The following is an 18,440-nucleotide window of genomic DNA, read 5'->3' on the forward strand; positions in this document are numbered from 1 at the left end:
TTGGGTAGGGACCATCTCTATATGTTGCCAACTTGTACTTCCCAAGCGCTAAGTACAGTGCTCTGCACACAGTAAGGGCTCAATAAATATGATTAAATGAATGAATGAATGAACGTGGGACAACCTGATCACCTTGCATCCCCCCAGCGCTTAGAACAGTGCTTTGCACATAGTAAGCGCTTAACAAATACCATCATTATTATTATTATTGATTGAAAGAAGAGATGTGGATCACCTATGGTCTCCCAAAGAGTCAGCCATGATGCCAGAAACCTTGACTAACAGTAGCAGTCATAATATTTATTCAGTTCTTACTGTGTGCAAAGGACTGTGCTAAGTACTAGGGAAGAATGCCTGTGAGAGGATTAGACTCTCAAAGGGCTCACAGGCACACAATGGCATCCACCTTTCATTTTGAGTGAAAGGGGAGGAGAGATAGGCTCCAAGATCTAACAGGCTGGAAAGCCACCATTTTGGGTCTTCTCAGGCCTGATAGATAACTCCCGGTTCTTGTCAGAAACCTTGGCGGAGTGAAGCTGGGAGTCCGTCTTCAAAAGCTGTGGCGATGACTGCTCCCATGGGAGTTGGCACCTATGGTAGCACGTTTGCGCTAACTGCCGGTCCACACAATCTCTTTTCAGCCACATTACTGTAAGTTTACTTCTGAATGTGCGTAAAGTGTTATTACTCACCACTGGATTTCCCTCATCCCCCACCCTGTGAACCCAAAACTACATTACTAACACGATTCCCATCTCAAATCCCAATTGCTTTTGGGTCATCACAGCTGGCACTCTGCAGGGTTATGGGATGAGATTTAGAGAACTACAATCTAGCTTGGACAGACTGAGAATTTTATATACAAATCTATATATACACACACACACATATGCCGGTACACAGCAATATAGATAACAACATTCAAATGACATACGAAGTCTGAGCCTGAGTCTGCAGGTCAGCTGGTGTGATAGCAACTCGTTGTGGTAAAGCCCTGTTCTAGACACTAAAAATTTCAGAGGAAAATCAAAAGCATGGTTCCTGCCCCCAAGAAGCTTCTGATAGAATCAAGGAGCTTACTGCATAGAACCTGGGACATTTTCATCATTAATGAAGATCAGGAAAGGTCTAGGAAAATTTGAATATGAATCATCTTCAACATAGACACTCTGACAGAGCACCCCTGAACCTGGCACAAGGAAGAGAACTGTAATTAAGGAGGCTAAAAGTTCAAGTTTCCTGAAGTGGGAAAAGCAGACTGCAGGGCTGTTATACTCATTTATTCATTCAGTCGTATTTACTGAGCACTTACTGTGTGCAGAGCACTATATTAAGCGCTTGGGAAAGTACAATACAACAATAAACAGTGACATTCCATCCCCACAATGAGCTTACAGTCTAGAAGGGGGTATACACATGACCTAGTGAGAAAAGCCTGGGCTTGGGAGTTAGAAGACCATGGTTCTAATCCTGGCACTACCACTTGCCCCATGGGTGACTTTGGGCAAGTAACTTAACGTCTCTGTGCCTCAGTTCTCTCAACTGTAAAATGGGGGTTATATGCCTTTTCTCCCTCTTATTTAGACCTGAGATCCCCATGTGGGACAAGGACTGTGTCCAACTTGTTTAACTTGTATCTACCACAGCACTTCAAACAGTGCTTGACACGTAGTAAGCACTTAACAAATACCATAAGTATTATTATTATTAAGGCTAAAGCATCTTCTTCATAACCCTGTGTCTGGGAGGAAAATCACCAGGGTCATTTGGTGTGCCCAGAATTGAACCCTGTAATATGGAGAAGGCAAAGGGGTTCGATGGTTTTCTCTTCCCACCCTCCTCCTCACCCAACAGCCCACACTGTATAGCCCTCCAATGGTTGAAAATCCAGGCTCTTGCCCAGCCCAGCTCCAGAAGTGCGGGCTTACATGGGGCCCGAAACCCACCTGGGTCTAATTCCAGGGGAACATAGGAGACACATCCAGGTGCTTCTGGGTTTTGTAGTGAGGACACAGAGATCTCCAGCAGGCAGATTTGGGAGTGGGGAAGAATACGCTGTTCTGGCCCAAACTTAGCATGAACTACCTTTCAACAGCCAGATCCAGATGCAAATGTCACCAGATTGGGCACTACAGATCTCCACTCCCAACTAGTTCATGGCAACTGTGGGCAACCTGATGACCTTGTATCTACCCCAGTGCTTAGAACAGTGCGTGGCACATAGTAAGCACGTAACAAGTAGTAAAATTATTATCATTAATTATTATTATTATTATTAACTACTCACATGTTATGCAGGACACACCACCCACAGTGGGGGTCCCTGGAGCCCAGACACAGTTCACAGGTCTTGTACTGCTCACAGCTCTCCACGGGGACACGAGTCACCTGTAAAAAGAGAGAAAGAAAGAAACAATGTCACTCCTGCAAGGTCAGGATGAGGTTCCTGCTATGCAGCATCTTGTGGATTTGGTGGGTGGGGGAGGGGAGGCACACATGCCTCATGGGCCAGACCCCACCAGGACCAAAACTTGATCAAGGGGGTAGCCAGAGCAGACAGGATGGCAAGAATTCAAGCAGAGATAAGGGAAAAGAAGCCCCTTTGCAGGAGCAAGGCTAGGTCCAAATTCCAGAGCCCAGCCCTCTCCACTACATACACCCAGATCCTCCCAGTCCACATGATACAGCCTGGAAACTAAATCAGTGCTTTATGAACCTGCAGCAATTCTTCCGGGCCTGTAAGCAAGAGGGGCAAATGCCATATTCCTTGCCTGGTCCTAGGTGGGGAGGTGTGGGAGGAAGGAGAGTGCTGACTATTATCTGCCCTCCATATATTATTACGGAGGGGAAAGATTCTACACCACCCCAAATGGAGGGAAGCAAGGGGAGCCCCTGTCCTATCTGCCTAGGCTGCAGAACAAGAGGGACCCAGTGTCCTCCAGCACGCTCCTGGATCATCCTTTATCCTTCATTCTTCTGGTTCCTGGCCAAAGTTTCAGGCTGCCCCCATAAGAAGCCACTTGGGTTCCTTATACCTTCAGCTGAGTTTGAGGGATGCTTCCTGGGATGAGTCAGTGTGGCCCAAACTTACTTTGAGATAATTCAAAATTTCGAGGGGGAGCAAAAAAAAAAAAAAGAAAAAAAGAAAGAAACATGAAATGACCAGATATCACACTACTACTATAGCTTCTCAGACCAAGAGCCAAACTTCTGGGTTTCACTGTACTGCTGATTAGCTGGATCACTGAAATGGGAAAACCAGGAGAACCCCAAGGAAATGATCAACAGAAAATCAATCAATCTATCGTATTTATTGAGCGCTTACTGTGTGCAGAGCACTGTACTAAGCGCTTGGGAAGTACAAGTTAGCAACACATAGAGACAGTCCCTACCCAACAGCGGGCTCACAGTCTAGAAGGGGGAGAAAACACACACAAACACACACACACTCTTCACCCCCCCCCCCCCCCGCTACCCCTACCCTGCCCCTGGTCTGGCTCCACTGGAGCCTCTAGGCAGCCACCCCATCCCATAAATTAGGAACAAGTCTGTTCTCATTCCAGAGAGACCTATCCCTGCCTAGTCAACCAACCCTGCCTCAAACCGCTGGAGATGAAAGGAATCACGCCCAGGACATTTATCGGGACCCATCTGGCTGGTTTGGATTCCCCAGTGGGGGAAGGAACTAAAATTTAGTGGTCGGCAGACTTCAGAGCCAGAGAGTTTCTTATCAAGGAGAAAGGGTCATTCTCACCAGTCATTCTGCTATGTATGATAGAGGCAGACACAGGGCACCATCTTAAACCAAAAAGTAAATCCTTAGAGTATTAGTATTGGCTGTTCCCTCAACCCCCTGGCATCCTAATCAGGATGCCAATGGAAGAAAGGCTTCAAGCCCTCCTTTCCACCTGCCCCCTACCCTGACTAATGCCAGTCGAACCAGATGATAGTAACACCAATAAGGACAGAAGAGAGTGAGGATGGAGGGGAGCATAGTGGCTGAGGGCAGGGCTGAATCAGGGCTGAGCTGGTACAAGTGCTACCCAAATTCAGCCCACGTCTTATGGCGAATTCATCGGAACTGGACAGGGAGTGACTGCCTCTCTAGACCCAGCCACGTGATGGACATTTTCCAGATTGCCCAGAAAAGGACAATCAGGTTTAGGTTTATATTTATACAAACTCTATAACATTCATGAGTTGATTCCTATCTGGGTGCAGCATAAAACAAGAATATTTCACCTCACATCCCAATGCAAGGATTGTCGCACCCACCTCACCCTCCCCACCCCTCCAAAAATAAATCATTAACACATTTCCCAGAAACACAATCATGAATACTAACTCCCCTGCCCTTCCCTCACTTGCCTACTCAGGTTTCTTTTCTCAACGAATCCATCAACTGTATTTATTGAGCTCTTACTGTATGTGTAGCACTGTCCTAAGTGCTTGGGAGAGTACATTATAACAGATTTGGTAGACACGTTCCCTGACCCCAAGGATCTTACAGTCTAGGATTCCAACTAAGTCACTGGGCTCTTCTTATCTTCCTTCTGAAGCACCATCCCCATCTGCTACCAATAACTCTCCATTTCTGAATGGGGCCAGGCCGGGGAAAGAAAGAAGGGGGTTTCTCCTCCTTCGGTGTTACTATTAGTAGTGCAATAATAATGGTATTTGTTAATCACTTACTATGTATCAAGCACTGTGCTAAGCACTGGGGTAGATATCATGGCCTAATGGATAGAGCACGGGCCTAGGAGTCAGAAGGACCTGATTCTAAACCCAGCTCTGCAACTTGTCTGCAAGTCATTTAATTTCTCTGTGCCTTAGTTACCTCGCCTGTAAAATGGGGGATTAAGGAACTGTGTCCAACTTAATTAGCTTGTATCTACCCAGCGTTTAGAAGAGGGCTTGGCACTTAGTAAGACCTTAACAAATGCCATCATCTAAGAAGACAGACTCGTCCCTGTCCCACATGGGGACTCAGTGTTGCTAGGACATGGAATCCCAGGTACACCACCAGGGAAGCAAACTGAGTTCCTCCAATCAATGGTATTCATTAAGCACTTACTGCACGCTGAGCCCCATATGCTCGGGGTGGCCGGGCTGACGGCAGCAGCGATACAATGGGGCCCTGCTTTTCCAGCAGTCACCAAGCCAGAAATGCGGTTTGGAGACAGGACTTCCAGTGGGGAGTTCCCTGACTGTGACACGGCAGACTGCCACTTCCTCCCCAGATCTGGTTACTTCACCCTGTGTTCTCGCTGGAGGTTTTAACCACAGCAAAACTAAGTGTGGTCCTGGCTATTCGGGCTCCCCAAAACACTTCAGCCACCATCACCAGACACTTTTCTAGCCAGGTAGCAGTCCCCAACTCACCCCCGCTTCCCCAGCTCATGTCATCCAATCAGCTAACCTAAGCACTTGTGTGTATATAAGATTCATCCTTGATGATCATTTCTTCTTTTTTTCTTTTCTCCTTTTTACTGTCTTTGCTCCTGTTCCTACTGTATCTATGCAATCTGAGTTGATCGGTCTTCCCCATTAGCTAGAAAAGCTCCGCAAAGTCAGGGACCGGATCTGTTACTCTTATTGGACTCTTCCAAGTGCCTAGTACAGTGCTCTGCACCCAGTAGTTACTCAATAAAAATGAATGAATGAATGAGTATCCTTTTTCGCTCTAGGCAACACAGCTCCCACTCGTTCTCAATTCCAACACTCAATTTAAAATGGGGCTGCCAGTTCCATTCTAAAAATGGCACACTTGGGAAAGCATCAGGGAAGCAGCGTGGCTCAGTGGGAAGCAGCGTGGCTCAGTGGAAAGAGCCCGGGCTTTGGAATCAGAGTTCATGGGTTTGAATCCCGGCTCCGCCAATTGTCAGCTGTGTGACTTTGGGCAAGTCACTTCACTTCTCTGTGCCTCAGTTACCTCATCTGTAAAATGGGGATGAAGACTGTGAGCCCCCCGTGGGACAACCTGATCACCAGCGCTTAGAACAGTGCTTTGCACATAGAAAGCGCTTAATAAATGCCATATCAGGGAAGGACCTGGGTCAGGCAATCTAAATTGGGGAGGGAACCAAAATACCTTTCCACCCTCTGTTCCACCAAATCATATCCCTCCCCACCTTCAAACCCTCCTAAAAAGCCACTTCTTCCAAGACTAGTTTCCTGAGTAGTTCCCACCTTCCTGGCCATGCCACCCCATCAGCCACCTTGGCACTCATATGTACCTATGTAATTTTTCCTTTTTTTTAATCATTCAAGCAGAAACTTATGACTATCAGCTTTAAGGCACTCAATCAGCTTAATCACTCTTCCACTTTCTTTTTCTACTACAGCCCAGCTTACACTTTTCGTTCCTCTCAAACCAACCTACACACTGTGCCTGGTTTTCATCTCTCTCGCTAGCAACCTCTTACCCATGCCCTTCCTAATACCAACCTACTCTATCTCGATCTCATCAATTCTGCCGCCAAACCCTTGCCCACATTCATTCAATCGTATTTATTGAGTGTCTACAGTGTGCAGAGCACGGTAATCCTTCCTTGGGCCTGGAATTCCCTCCCCTTTCATATCCAACAGGACACCTCTCTCCTCACCTTTAAAGCCCTCCTAAAAAGCTTCTCCTCCAAGAGGTCTTCCATGCCTAAGCCCTCATTTCCCTTACCTGCCCCCTTATTGGCTGTGCATCCCTTATGCACTTTGATATTCATCCCAACCCCACAGTATACTCCATTATTTCCCCTTTCTGTATTTTAATATCTGTGAGCTCCTTGGGGGCAGTGACTGCATCTACCAACTCCACTGTATTATACTTACCCAAACATTGTATTATACTGCGTGCTCAGCCCATAGTAAGCACTCAATAAACACCATTGATTGATTCTGCCCCCACCCAGCCTGAACTCCCTCTCTCATCACATCTGACAGAACACTGTTCTTCCTGTCTTCAAACATCTTCTAAAATCACATTGCCTCCAGGAGGCTTTCCCCTATTCATTTCTGTTGATATACCCCTCCCAACTGCCACTGCAACAATTCACAACTTCCCAGAGGACTTATGTACATATCTTAGATACCCTGCTAGTAAAACACTGATTCATGTACCTTCTCCTAGCTGTAAATTATTTAGCGTCTGTCTTCCTTGCTAGATTGTACAATCCTTGAGGGCGGAGATTATGTCTGATTATTTTACTCTCCTAACTGCTGAGTTACAGCAGGGCAGGGATTGTGTCTAATTTTACACTACCAAGTGCTTAGGACAAAGTCTGAACACAGTAAGTGTTCAGTAAATACCCCTAACTGATTGAGGCACCCAATAAGTACTACTGATTGACTGAATTTTTTTACCTATCATAAAATTAGCAGGTCATGTTCTCCTATCTCTCCCATTAAATTATAAGATGCTTGAAAGCAGAGCCTAGTAAATGCTCTGCGGTTGATGATGGTGATCATTTTTATCTTGCTGAAAAGTGCCCTAAGGTCTGTAAGGTCTGTAAGGTCTCTTACAGCCTTTATTAATAATGCAGGTAGAGTAAGCAGTTCTGAGCCCCCTCTACCTGACCTTCCTTTGGTCCTCTGCTTTCTTGATGTCCTGAATCCCTTTATAGTGATGTCATAGCCAACGGGACATTCATTCATTCATTCAGTCGTATTTATTGAGCACTTACTCTGTGCAGAGCACTGTACTAAGTGCTTGGAAAGTACAATTCAGCAACAGAGAGAGACAATCCCTACCCAACAACGGGCTCACAGTCTAGAAGAAGAATAATGATGGTATTTGTTAAGCGCTTACTACATGCCAATCACTGTTCTAAGCGCTGGGGAAGATACAAGGTAATCAGGTTGTCCCATGTGGGGCTCACAGTCTTAATCCCCATTCATATATCTGTCCTACCTCCTCCATTACAGCATAAACTCTTCAAATGCAGGGACTATATTTTGTTCTGAACCTGGTACTTAAGGCCTGCCTATAGCTGATATTCAATTAATACTGCTGACTGACTGCCTGGCTCCCCTTTCCTTATCCCTGAACCTCTGGAATCCTAGCAGACTTGGGTCCAACCCAGCCTAGGGCCTTAGCCCACAGGACTATTGGGCTTTTGGCCACAGCTCAGTCACTGCCCCCCAAGCTAGTTCACATGTAGTTTCAGCAACTACTTCTGGAATGTGCTGCCATTTTGCTCCAGAGACACCCCTCTAGCCCCACAGCTGAGTTCCCCTCTTCCCCCTCACCCACATTCCTCTGCACACCCCTGTCCTTGCTCAGGCCTTAGGAGTCTTTCAATGGGAGGCTCAGGGGGATGGTGGAAGCTGAGGGAGGGTGAAGGAGCAAAATTTCTTTATGAGTCTCAGTTTCTGGTGATTTCCTGCCTAGCATGACCCCGGGCTAGAAGTTAAACTCTATCCGTTGATGGGGTGAGAGGAAGTGGTGAGATATACAGAGAAGAGAGAACTTGGAAAAGAGAGAACTTGAAGCGAGAATGAGAGGGTGAAATTGATCTGTTAGCATATCCCCCTCCCCCAGCATTCACCAATTAAAAAAAACAAAGGCACTGGTTTTGAGGAATTAGAACTATATCTGGTTCTCTCATAGCACGGGGCTTATGTTTGCTGCATTAAGGAAGACACACATTATAGTGCAGATGTAGTGACTGATGCTGTTTCTTCTAACATTACAGTGTGTTCTATACTGACAGACCCATGTTGTCCAAAGAATGTTCCTTAATTCCCCAGCAAGCATTATGGGAGAACTGAGTGTACCCATTGAAATTTAAAACTTCAGCATGCCTGGGAAGCGAAAGCTAAAAACCAACCTGTGTGAGGTCAAAAAGGTGTTTGTCCCCTTAACTGGATTCTGCTCTAGCACCTTTTACAGCTTTTCACCCAGGAAGAGATCTAGGAATGCTAAAATGGGATCTTACCTGGTCATCACAGACATGCAACAGCAAAAGGCAGAGCAGCTGGGTTTCTGAGACTCTTTAAAGACACCACCCTCCCCTATCACCTTAACCCCTTCCCCTCAGGGCCTGGGATATGGCCCTTCTTGAAGGCAAGCAAGCCATGGTCAGCTTGTGCTGAGCCTTCAAAGGGTTAATATGCCTTTCCATTACCTGCCTGTCACCATCCCTTCCCCACTTCTCTCCTCAAAAGAAAGGCTCCAGGCTTCTCCAGGACATTAACTCTCCTTCCAGCATCCCACAGGGCTCATCTGACCCTTTGTTATACAGCAGTCCTAAAGCCTGGCAAATCTCCCAGCCGGCTGCCAAGTCAGGCATGAGCCAATGACGCCAAATGGGGCAGATTAGTCCCGCTGGACTTCTGGGTATAGCTGAGCTCAAATTCCAAAACTTCACACAGGCCATCTCACCTCCCAAGTATCAAACATACTCCAACTCTGCCAAGTCCCAGGTCCTGGACCTTACCTGTTCCTCCTACCCTGCAGTGGCATGCTCTTCAGACCCTCCCTCAGCTGTGCAGATGTTTCTCACTTTGGCCCAGATCAATCAGTCAATGCTATCTGTTGAGTGCTTACTTGGGCAGTTGACTGTTCTAAGCACAGTAGAGTTGGTGGATGTGATCCCAGCCCATAAGGAGTTTAGCTATCTAGTGGCTCTCTGCCGTCCTGAGCCTTCTGAGATAAGCCACCCACTCTTCTGCTTTTTGACGGTCCCTCAAGGTCACCCTCCAGGCTCCTGCAACCCTACCCCGCTTCACCACCTACAAAACTCACCCCTCCTATTCCCACCCTGGTTCAAACCCTGTCTTTTAGCCCCATTCAGCTTCACAGAGGCCATCTGACCTGCTCCTCTATGGGCAGCTGTCTCACCTTCAGACCGCAAGCTCTTTGTGGCCAAGGATGTGTCTACCAACTCTATTGCATTGTACTCTCCCAAGCACCTAGTACAGTGCTCCGCTCACAGTAAGCACTCAAAAAATACCATTGGCATTTGCAGCTTAGATTTCTCTCCACCATGAACAGTCAGAGAGAAAATCTGCCTGGCAAATTCAAGTCCTCTTCAATCAGCTCGGGCCTCGCATTTCCCCTAATCCTTAGCTCCATCAATCAATCAATCAATCAATCGTATTTATTGAGCGCTTACTATGTGCAGAGCACTGTACTAAGCGCTTGGGAAGTACAAATTGGCATCACATAGAGACAGTCCCTACCCGATAGTGGGCTCACAGTCTAAAAGGGGGAGACAGAGAACAGAACCAAACATACCAACAAAATAAAATAAGTAGGATAGAAATGTACAAGTAAAATAAATAAATAAATAAATAAACAGAGTAATAAATATGTACAACCATATATACATATATACAGGTGCTGTGGGGAGGGGAAGGCGGTAAGGCGGGGGGATGGAGAGGGGGACGAGGGGGAGAGGAAAGAAGGGGCTCAGTCTGGGAAGGCCTCCTGGAGGAGGTGAGCTCTCAGCAGGGCCTTGAAGGAAGGAAGAGAGCTAGCTTGGCGGATGGGCAGAGGGAGGGCATTCCAGGCCCGGGGGATGACGTGGGCCGGGGGTCGATGGCGGGACAGGCGAGAGCGAGGTACAGTGAGGAGATTAGCGGTGGAGGAGCGGAGGGTGCGGGCTGGGCAGTAGAAGGAGAGAAGGGAGGTGAGGTAGGAGGGGGCGAGGTGATGGAGAGCCTTGAAGCCCAGGGTGAGGAGTTTCTGCCTGATGCGCAGATTGATTGGTAGCCATTGGAGGTTTTTGAGGAGGGGAGTGATATGTCCAGAGCGTTTCTGGACAAAGATAATCCGGGCAGCAGCATGAAGTATGGATTGAAGTGGAGAGAGACACGAGGATGGGAGATCAGAGAGAAGGCTAGTGCAGTAGTCCAGACGGGATAGGATGAGAGCTTGAATTAGCAGGGTAGCGGTTTGGATGGAGAGGAAAGGGCGGATCTTGGCAATGTTGCGGAGCTGAGACCGGCAGGTTTTGGTGACGGCTTGGATGTGAGGGGTGAATGAGAGAGCGGAGTCGAGGATGACACCAAGGTTGCGGGCTTGTGAGACGGGAAGGATGGTAGTGCCGTCAACAGAGATGGGAAAGTCAGGGAGAGGACAAGGTTTGGGAGGGAAGACAAGGAGCTCAGTCTTCGACATGTTGAGCTTTAGGTGGCGGGCGGACATCCAGATGGAGATGTCCTGAAGGCAGGAGGAGATGCGAGCCTGGAGGGAGGGGGAGAGAGCAGGGGCAGAGATGTAGATCTGGGTGTCATCAGCGTAGAGGTGATAGTTGAAGCCGTGGGAGCGAATGAGGTCACCAAGGGAGTGAGTGTAGATTGAGAACAGAAGGGGACCAAGCACTGAACCTTGGGGAACTCCCACAGTAAGAGGATGGGAGGGGGAGGAGGAGCCTGCAAAAGAGACTGAGAAAGAACGACCGGAGAGATAAGAGGAGAACCAGGAGAGGACGGAGTCTGTGAAGCCAAGGTCAGATAGCGTGTTGAGGAGAAGGGGGTGGTCCACAGTGTCAAAGGCAGCTGAGAGGTCGAGGAGGATTAGGACAGAGTATGAGCCGTTGGATTTGGCAAGCATCTTTCCATGCAGGACAGAATGGCTCAGGCCCCTAGACCCATACCTGTAACAAGTGGCCTATCTGCCAGATCAGTCTGAAAACTCAAGATAGAAAACGGGAGCCAGCTCTAGTTTTACTTTATGGCTCTTTATTAATTGCTCCTCCAGATGTGATTAAAATCCCCTGGAGCCTCTGGCCCCTTGGAGCTTGGTTACAACTGCTCATTTAATTACTTTCCTCTGTTGCTCTGATAACAACAGCTCCGTGCAAATATTTCTTTTTATTAATCAAGGGGGCAAGGGAAGAGTGACTGGAAGAGGATGTCAGAGAATGCAGTCAAGTTATGCAGGCGAGGGGACAGAAAAGAGGCTGGGAGATTGTGATCATCCTCTCGAAAACAGGGCAGGGATGATAGATCAAAGGCTGAAACTAACTGAACACTGCTCCCCACACCAGGGCCTCCCAGCTTCCTGGGAGGGGTGGGGGAAATGGTTATCTGTAGAGAGGCAATGTGGCCTACTGGATAGAGCACGAACTTGGGAATCAGAAAAACCTGGGTTCTAATCCCAGCTCCACCATTTGTCTGTTATGTGACTTTGGACAAGTCACTTCACTTCTTTGTGCCTCAGTTATCTGTAAAATGGGGATTAAGACTTTGAGCCCTGCATGGGACAGGGATTGTGTCCAACTCCCAGCACTTTAGAACAGTGTTTTGCACATAGTAAGCGCTTAATAAATGCCATCATTATTATTATTATTAATTACCTTTTACCTACCCCAGAGCTTAATACAGTGCCTGGCACATAGGAAGTGCTTAACAAATTTCACAATTATAATTATTATTATTAGAACTGCTGAAAACTAAGGTCTCCAGACATCCTTGGACATCAGAGACTCCATGCTACCACTCTCACCTATGCCCAGCTCAGCTCACTTCTGAGAGCAGATTCTGTTGCTCCTCAGAGTCTGGTCAGCACAAGTGGGGAGGAAAAGGGGCTGGAAAGCAGAAAAGAAATTCTTGCCTCCCAACTCCAAGAACCAAAAGACTCACAACCAACCAATCAATCAATAATATTCATTCATTCATTCATTCAATCGTATTTATTGAGCGCTTACTGTGTGCAGAGCACTGTATTAAGCGCTTGGGAGAGTAGAGGAGCAGTGTGGCTCAGTGGAAAGAGCACGGGCTTTGGAGTCAGAGGTCGTGAGCTCAAATCCCGGCTCCACCAATTGTCAGCTGTGTGACTTTGGGCAAGTCACTTCACTTCTTTGGGCCTCAGTTACCTCATCTGTAAAATCAGGATTAAGATTGTGAGCCCCCCGTGGGACAACCTGATCACCTTGTAACCTCCCCAGCGCTTAGAACAGTGCTTTGCACATAGTAAGTGCTTAATAAAAATGCCATCATTATCGTTACAACAGAGTTGGTAATAATAATAATAATGGTAGATATGGTCTCAGCCCAGTGGGCTTAGTCTAGAGGGGGAGACCGATGTTAATATAAATAAATAAATTATGGATATGTAGATAAGTGTTTAGGGCTGAGGGTGGGGTGAATGCCAAGTGCCCAAAGGGTACAGACCCAAGTGCATAGACAATGGAGAGGGGAGAGGGAGTCAGAAAAAAGAGGGCTTAATTTTGAGAGATGTCTTGGATTTGTGATTTTATTAAGGCTTTGAAGGTGGGGAGAGTGGTGGTCTGGCATATGTGAGAGAGTCCTAGACCAGAAAGAGGACATGGGGAAAGGGCCTTGGCAGGATAGTTGAGATTGAGGCACAGTGAGCAAGCTGGTGCTAGAGGAACAAAGTGTGTGGGTTAGACTGAAGTAGAGAATTGGTGAGGTACAGGTGGCACAATGGCCCGACAGCTCATCCTAATAATAATAACTACAGTATTTGTTAAGCACTTCATATGTGCCAAGCACTGTTCTAAGTGCTGGGGTAGATACAAGGTAACCGGGTTGTTCCACGTGGGGCTCCCAGTCTTCATCCCCATTTTACAGATGAGGTAACTGAGGTGCAGAGAAGTTAAGTGGCTTGCCCAAGGTCACACAGCAGAGAGATGGTGGAGCCGGGATTAGAACACACATCCTCTGATTCCCCATCCCCCTTGCCTTACCTCCTTCCCCTCCCCACAGCACCCGTATATATGTATATATGTTTGTACGTATTTATTACTCTATTTATTTTATTTGTACATATTTATTCTAATTATTTAATTTTGTTAATATGTTTTGTTTTGTTCTCTGTCTCCCCCTTCTAGACTGTGAGCCCACTGTTGGGTAGGGACCGTCTCTATATGTTGCCAACTTGTACTTCCCAAGTGCTTAGTACAGTGCTCTGCACACAGTAAGCGCTCAATAAATACGATTGAATGAATGAATGAATGAACCCTGGGCTCTTTCCATTAAGCCACGCTGAAGGACTCAAGCAGGTCTCAGGACACCGGCTCTACCACAAATATACTGTGTTTCCAAGAGTCACAGCTCCCTGGGCCCCTCAACTAGTCCTACAACCTGCCCCAAGTGTTGTGGGCCCAGACTCCAAGGAAGGGCTCCGCCCAGATATACCTGTTGAGTTTAGAGCAGCACCAAGTGGAAGGAAAACACTCTCCTAAGCTCCCTTCCCATCCTTTGGTGGTAGAGACCAATCAGTTGTCCAGCTCAGATTGCATATTAACCAGAGTCAGACTCCCTCCCCGCTCCCCCCGACTCATACACATAACCCAGAAATCAACCCTGCCCCACACCGCACAATAGCAACAGTTCACAAAGCCCACACTCACAGAGCAAAAAAACAATAGTAGACACACAAACTCACCTCAGACTGGTGGACAGGTATAGGATGAGACACTCTAGAAAGAAATACATCCACAACAGAGCCAGAGACAGGAAACAACCAGGGAGTGCAAAACACATACACCAAAAAGGCGGGCACACATTTGAATGATGTCCTATACAGAGACAGAAATATACACATAGCAACAGAGACACATATGCTTAACTGAGACAGATCTCACATTCACACACAACCCAGAAATGAACATAAAAATATAAATCCGTGAGTCATGCTATCACTGGGTCAGAACAAGAATGCATCCAGCTCAGTATTCTGTCTCCAATACTGACACCAAAGGATGCTTGGGGGCACTGTGTGCTGGTGGCCCTCCTTGACATCCATCCTCATAGTGGACCATCCAAACCCCTCTTGAAACTATTGGCATTTTCCATGGGCACAACTTCCCAAGGTAACAAATTCCATATGTTCCCACTGTGAAGTGGGTCCTTTGGTTTGGGACCTTCAAGCTTCAATGGGTGCCACATCCCAGTGATGTGGGATTTGATGAACAGCAATTCTGGATTTTCCCTGTCCACATAATCCATGATTTTGTGAATTTCTTTCTTGTCCTCTCTTGTATACAAACACAGATAAAAGACACGCATACACATAACAGAGCCACAGACCAGACCATACATTAGAGCAGATGAAACAACACCCATAGTCATAGATAAAACCAACCCAACCACAAAGGAACAAAATTACACAGACATAACCATAACCATAACCAGAGAGACTGAGGTAGATACGGGCCAGACCAAACATGTTTGGGTATAAACGGGAGCAGTTCCAGAACATCCCATCTATTCCCAGGGCAAAGAGCTAGGAGGCCTAGATGGCAGATCCAGAACCAGAGGGGGCTGAGACTAAGGAACTAGTAAAGAGTGCCCAGGCAGAGCTACATGCAAGACACATCCCTCCACACTTGACCGGCCACTTCTTCTGGCATTTTAAACACCAGCCTTCCCTAAGGAGAAATCCAAATTATTTTGGGATTTAATACCTTGAATTTACAGAGCACATTTTTTTTTACTTTCCCAAAACATTTTCTCTTCAATCTTTATCTTTCACTTTATCTTCAGCAGCTCTGGGAAATAGGGAGAAAGTAGGTATTATTTTCCCATTTTACAAATGAGGAAACTGAGGCTCAGAGCAGTTAAGTTTCTTGTCCCAGGACACCCAGAAAACCAGTGACAGAGTTGAGAAAAAAGAAATTCAGGTTTTCTATCCCCAGACCCATTCTTTCAGTCATACCAGGCATCTTGAAAGTGGTGGGGAGGACAGAAGCCATCATTTTCCTTCTCCCTCATTCCTCCCATCAATGACTTCTCCAAATCCTAAAGCAGCAGCATTATCTGGGTTCCCCTCACTCTTAAATCTCCTCTGTTTGTACATCTCAGGACTCTTCCTTTCCCACCAAATTAGAAGTCTCCCAAGTGCTCTTGCTCCCTGCCACTCACTGGCCCAGACTCACGCACTGCGTGGGCAAATTTAAACATGTCTCAGTGTGGCACCAGGATGCCCCTGACATCCTGGGGTGGGAGAGATCGATGGGGCTCAAACTGGCAATGGAGAAACAGCCAATCAGAGCAAGTGCCTTTTGACAGCTCTGCTAAGGAAATGATACATCAGTGAATGAGGTACTTACGAGCAAATGAATTGACCGAGATTTCTAAAGAGGCTTTCGGTGGGTGTTTTATTATTATCATTATTATCATCATCATCTCTGTCTTCTCTCTCGCGTTCTTGTTCTGGCTTCCCAGACCCTTCTCCAGCCTCAGCAGTGTGTGTTCAGACTTTACCAATGAACTCAGTGGTGCTCAGAATAAACAAAGAGGTCAGACAGCCTGCTCCTTGGGACTGGGAAAGATTGCCAAGAGCTGGGGACAGATTGGCTAGGAGCAGGACAAAGCTGAGGTGGGAGCAGCAAGGGAGACTTTGGCTTAGCTTGCCCAGAGGCTAATCAATCATTGAATGATGTTCCTATGGTGCTGTGTTCGGTCCATACAGCTAATTCCAAAAAAACACAGCCTCTGCCAACAAAGAACTTGAATGTAAATAGGAAACAGCCGATGCAAACACATGGAAAGGTGTTTTATCCAAATGCGTGGGGGGTGGGGGTGTTTTGTTTTAAAAAAGAAAAGCAGCTCTTATGAGCTAAATGAGACAAGAGGCAGCATGATTTACTGAAGACAGGGCAGGACCAGAAGTGCCCATAAAGCCCATATTACCTCCAAGAAGCTCAAACTACTCTGTCTGGTCCCAGAGCTCCCTGGGGCAGAGGGAGTCTGGACACTCAACTGCTGCCCATTGAGGTCCAGACTGCTTCTCCCCACAGAAACCCCAGGCCATCCTTCCAACTGCCCAATTGAGCCCTAGCACATTCCAAGCCCCAGCATGGTGGCAAAGACTCCTGGGACCTGCCTCTCTTTGGACTGGGTCCCTGAGCCCAGAGCAGACCTCTAGGATGGCCTTTGGCATAGGGTTGGAGATGCTAGAATAGTAATAATTGTGAGATTAAATGCCTGCTGTGTGCCAAGCTAGGCTGGGGAAGATGCTATATAGACAGATTGGTCACAATCCTTGTCCCACTTGGGGCTCACAGTCTAAGGGGGAGGGGAAACATGTACTGAATCCCCATTTTGCAGGTGAGGAAATTAAGGCACAGAGAAATGTGACTTGCCCAGGGTTGCAGAGCCTGGAGGTTGGGGAAGCCGGGATTAAAACCCAAATCTCCTGACTCCCAGTCCTGTGCACTTTTCACTACACCCTGTCGCTTGCTTCAAGGCAATAACCCCTTCCTGGCAGCAACACCACCGAATAAATCAATGGTATTTATTGAGTGCTTACTGTGTGCGGAGCACTGTACTAAGTGCCTGGGAGAGTACAATACAACAGAGTTACTAAAAAGGCTGCAGGCTCCTCCTCCCCCTCCCATCCCCTTACTGTGGGGGTTCCTCAAGGTTCAGTTCTTGGTCCCCTTCTGTTCTCGATCTACACTCACTCCCTTGGTGACCTCATTCGCTCCCACGGCTTCAACTATCATCTCTACACTGATGACACCCAAATCTACAGCTCTGCCCCTGCTCTCTCCCCCTCCCTCCAGGCTCGCATCTCCTCCTGCCTTCAGGACATCTCCAGCTGGATGTCTGCCCGCCACCTAAAACTCAACATGTCCAAGACTGAACTCCTTGTCTTCCCTCCCAAACCCTGCCCTCTCCCTGACTTTCTCATCACTGTTGACAGCACTACCATCCTTCCCGTCTCACAAGCCCGCAAACTTGGTGTCATCCTCGACTCCACTCTCTCGTTCACCCCTCACATCCAAGCCGTCATCAAAACCTGCCGGTCTCAGCTCCACAACATTGCCAAGATCCACCCTTTCCTCTCCATCCAAACCGCTACCCTGCTCGTTCAAGCTCTCATCCTATCCCGTCTGGATTACTGTATCAGCCTCCTCTCCGATCTCCCATCCTCCTGTCTCTCCCCACTTCAATCCATACTTCACACCACTGCCCGGATTGTCTTTGTCCAGAAACGCTCTGGGCATGTTACTCCCCTCCTCAAAAATCTCCAGTGGCTACCAATCAACCTACGCATCAGGCAGAAACTCCTCACCCTTGGCTTCAAGGCTCTCCATCACCTCGCCTCCTCCTACCTCACCTCCCTTCTCTCCTTCTACAGCCCAGCCCACACCCTCCGCTCCTCTGCCGCTAATCTCCTCACCATGCCTTGTTCTCACCTGTCCCGCTGTCGACCCCCAGCCCACGTCATCCCCCCTGGCCTGGAATGCCCTCCCTCCCCACATCCTCCAAGCTAGCTCTCTTCCTCCCTTCAAGGCCCTACTGAGAGCTCACCTCCTCCAGGAGGCCTTCCCAGACTGAGCCCCCTCCTTCCTCTTCCCCTCCTCCCACTCTCCATTCCCCCCGCCTTACCTCCTTCCCTTCCCCACAGCACCTGTATATATGTATATATGTTTGTACATATTTATTACTCTATTTATTTTACTTGTACATATCTATTCTATTTATTTTATTTTGTTAGTATGTTTTGTTTTGTTCTCTGTCTGCCC

General features: G+C 47.5%; 1 protein-coding gene across 1 annotated transcript in view; it reads right to left on the reverse strand.

Annotated features, from left to right (window-relative positions):
- The window catches only part of PLXNA1 (plexin A1), a 249,591-nt gene that overhangs the window by 106,111 nt on the left and 125,040 nt on the right, over positions 1-18,440 (reverse strand). Inside the window, exon 5 of the mRNA XM_038772017.1 lies at positions 2,288-2,388. Within this exon, the coding sequence (XP_038627945.1) occupies positions 2,288-2,388 (101 nt within the window). The remainder of the gene's footprint in view (positions 1-2,287; positions 2,389-18,440) is intronic.

Source organism: Tachyglossus aculeatus, chromosome X1 (genome assembly GCF_015852505.1).
Source record: "Tachyglossus aculeatus isolate mTacAcu1 chromosome X1, mTacAcu1.pri, whole genome shotgun sequence".
Taxonomy (NCBI): domain Eukaryota; kingdom Metazoa; phylum Chordata; class Mammalia; order Monotremata; family Tachyglossidae; genus Tachyglossus; species Tachyglossus aculeatus.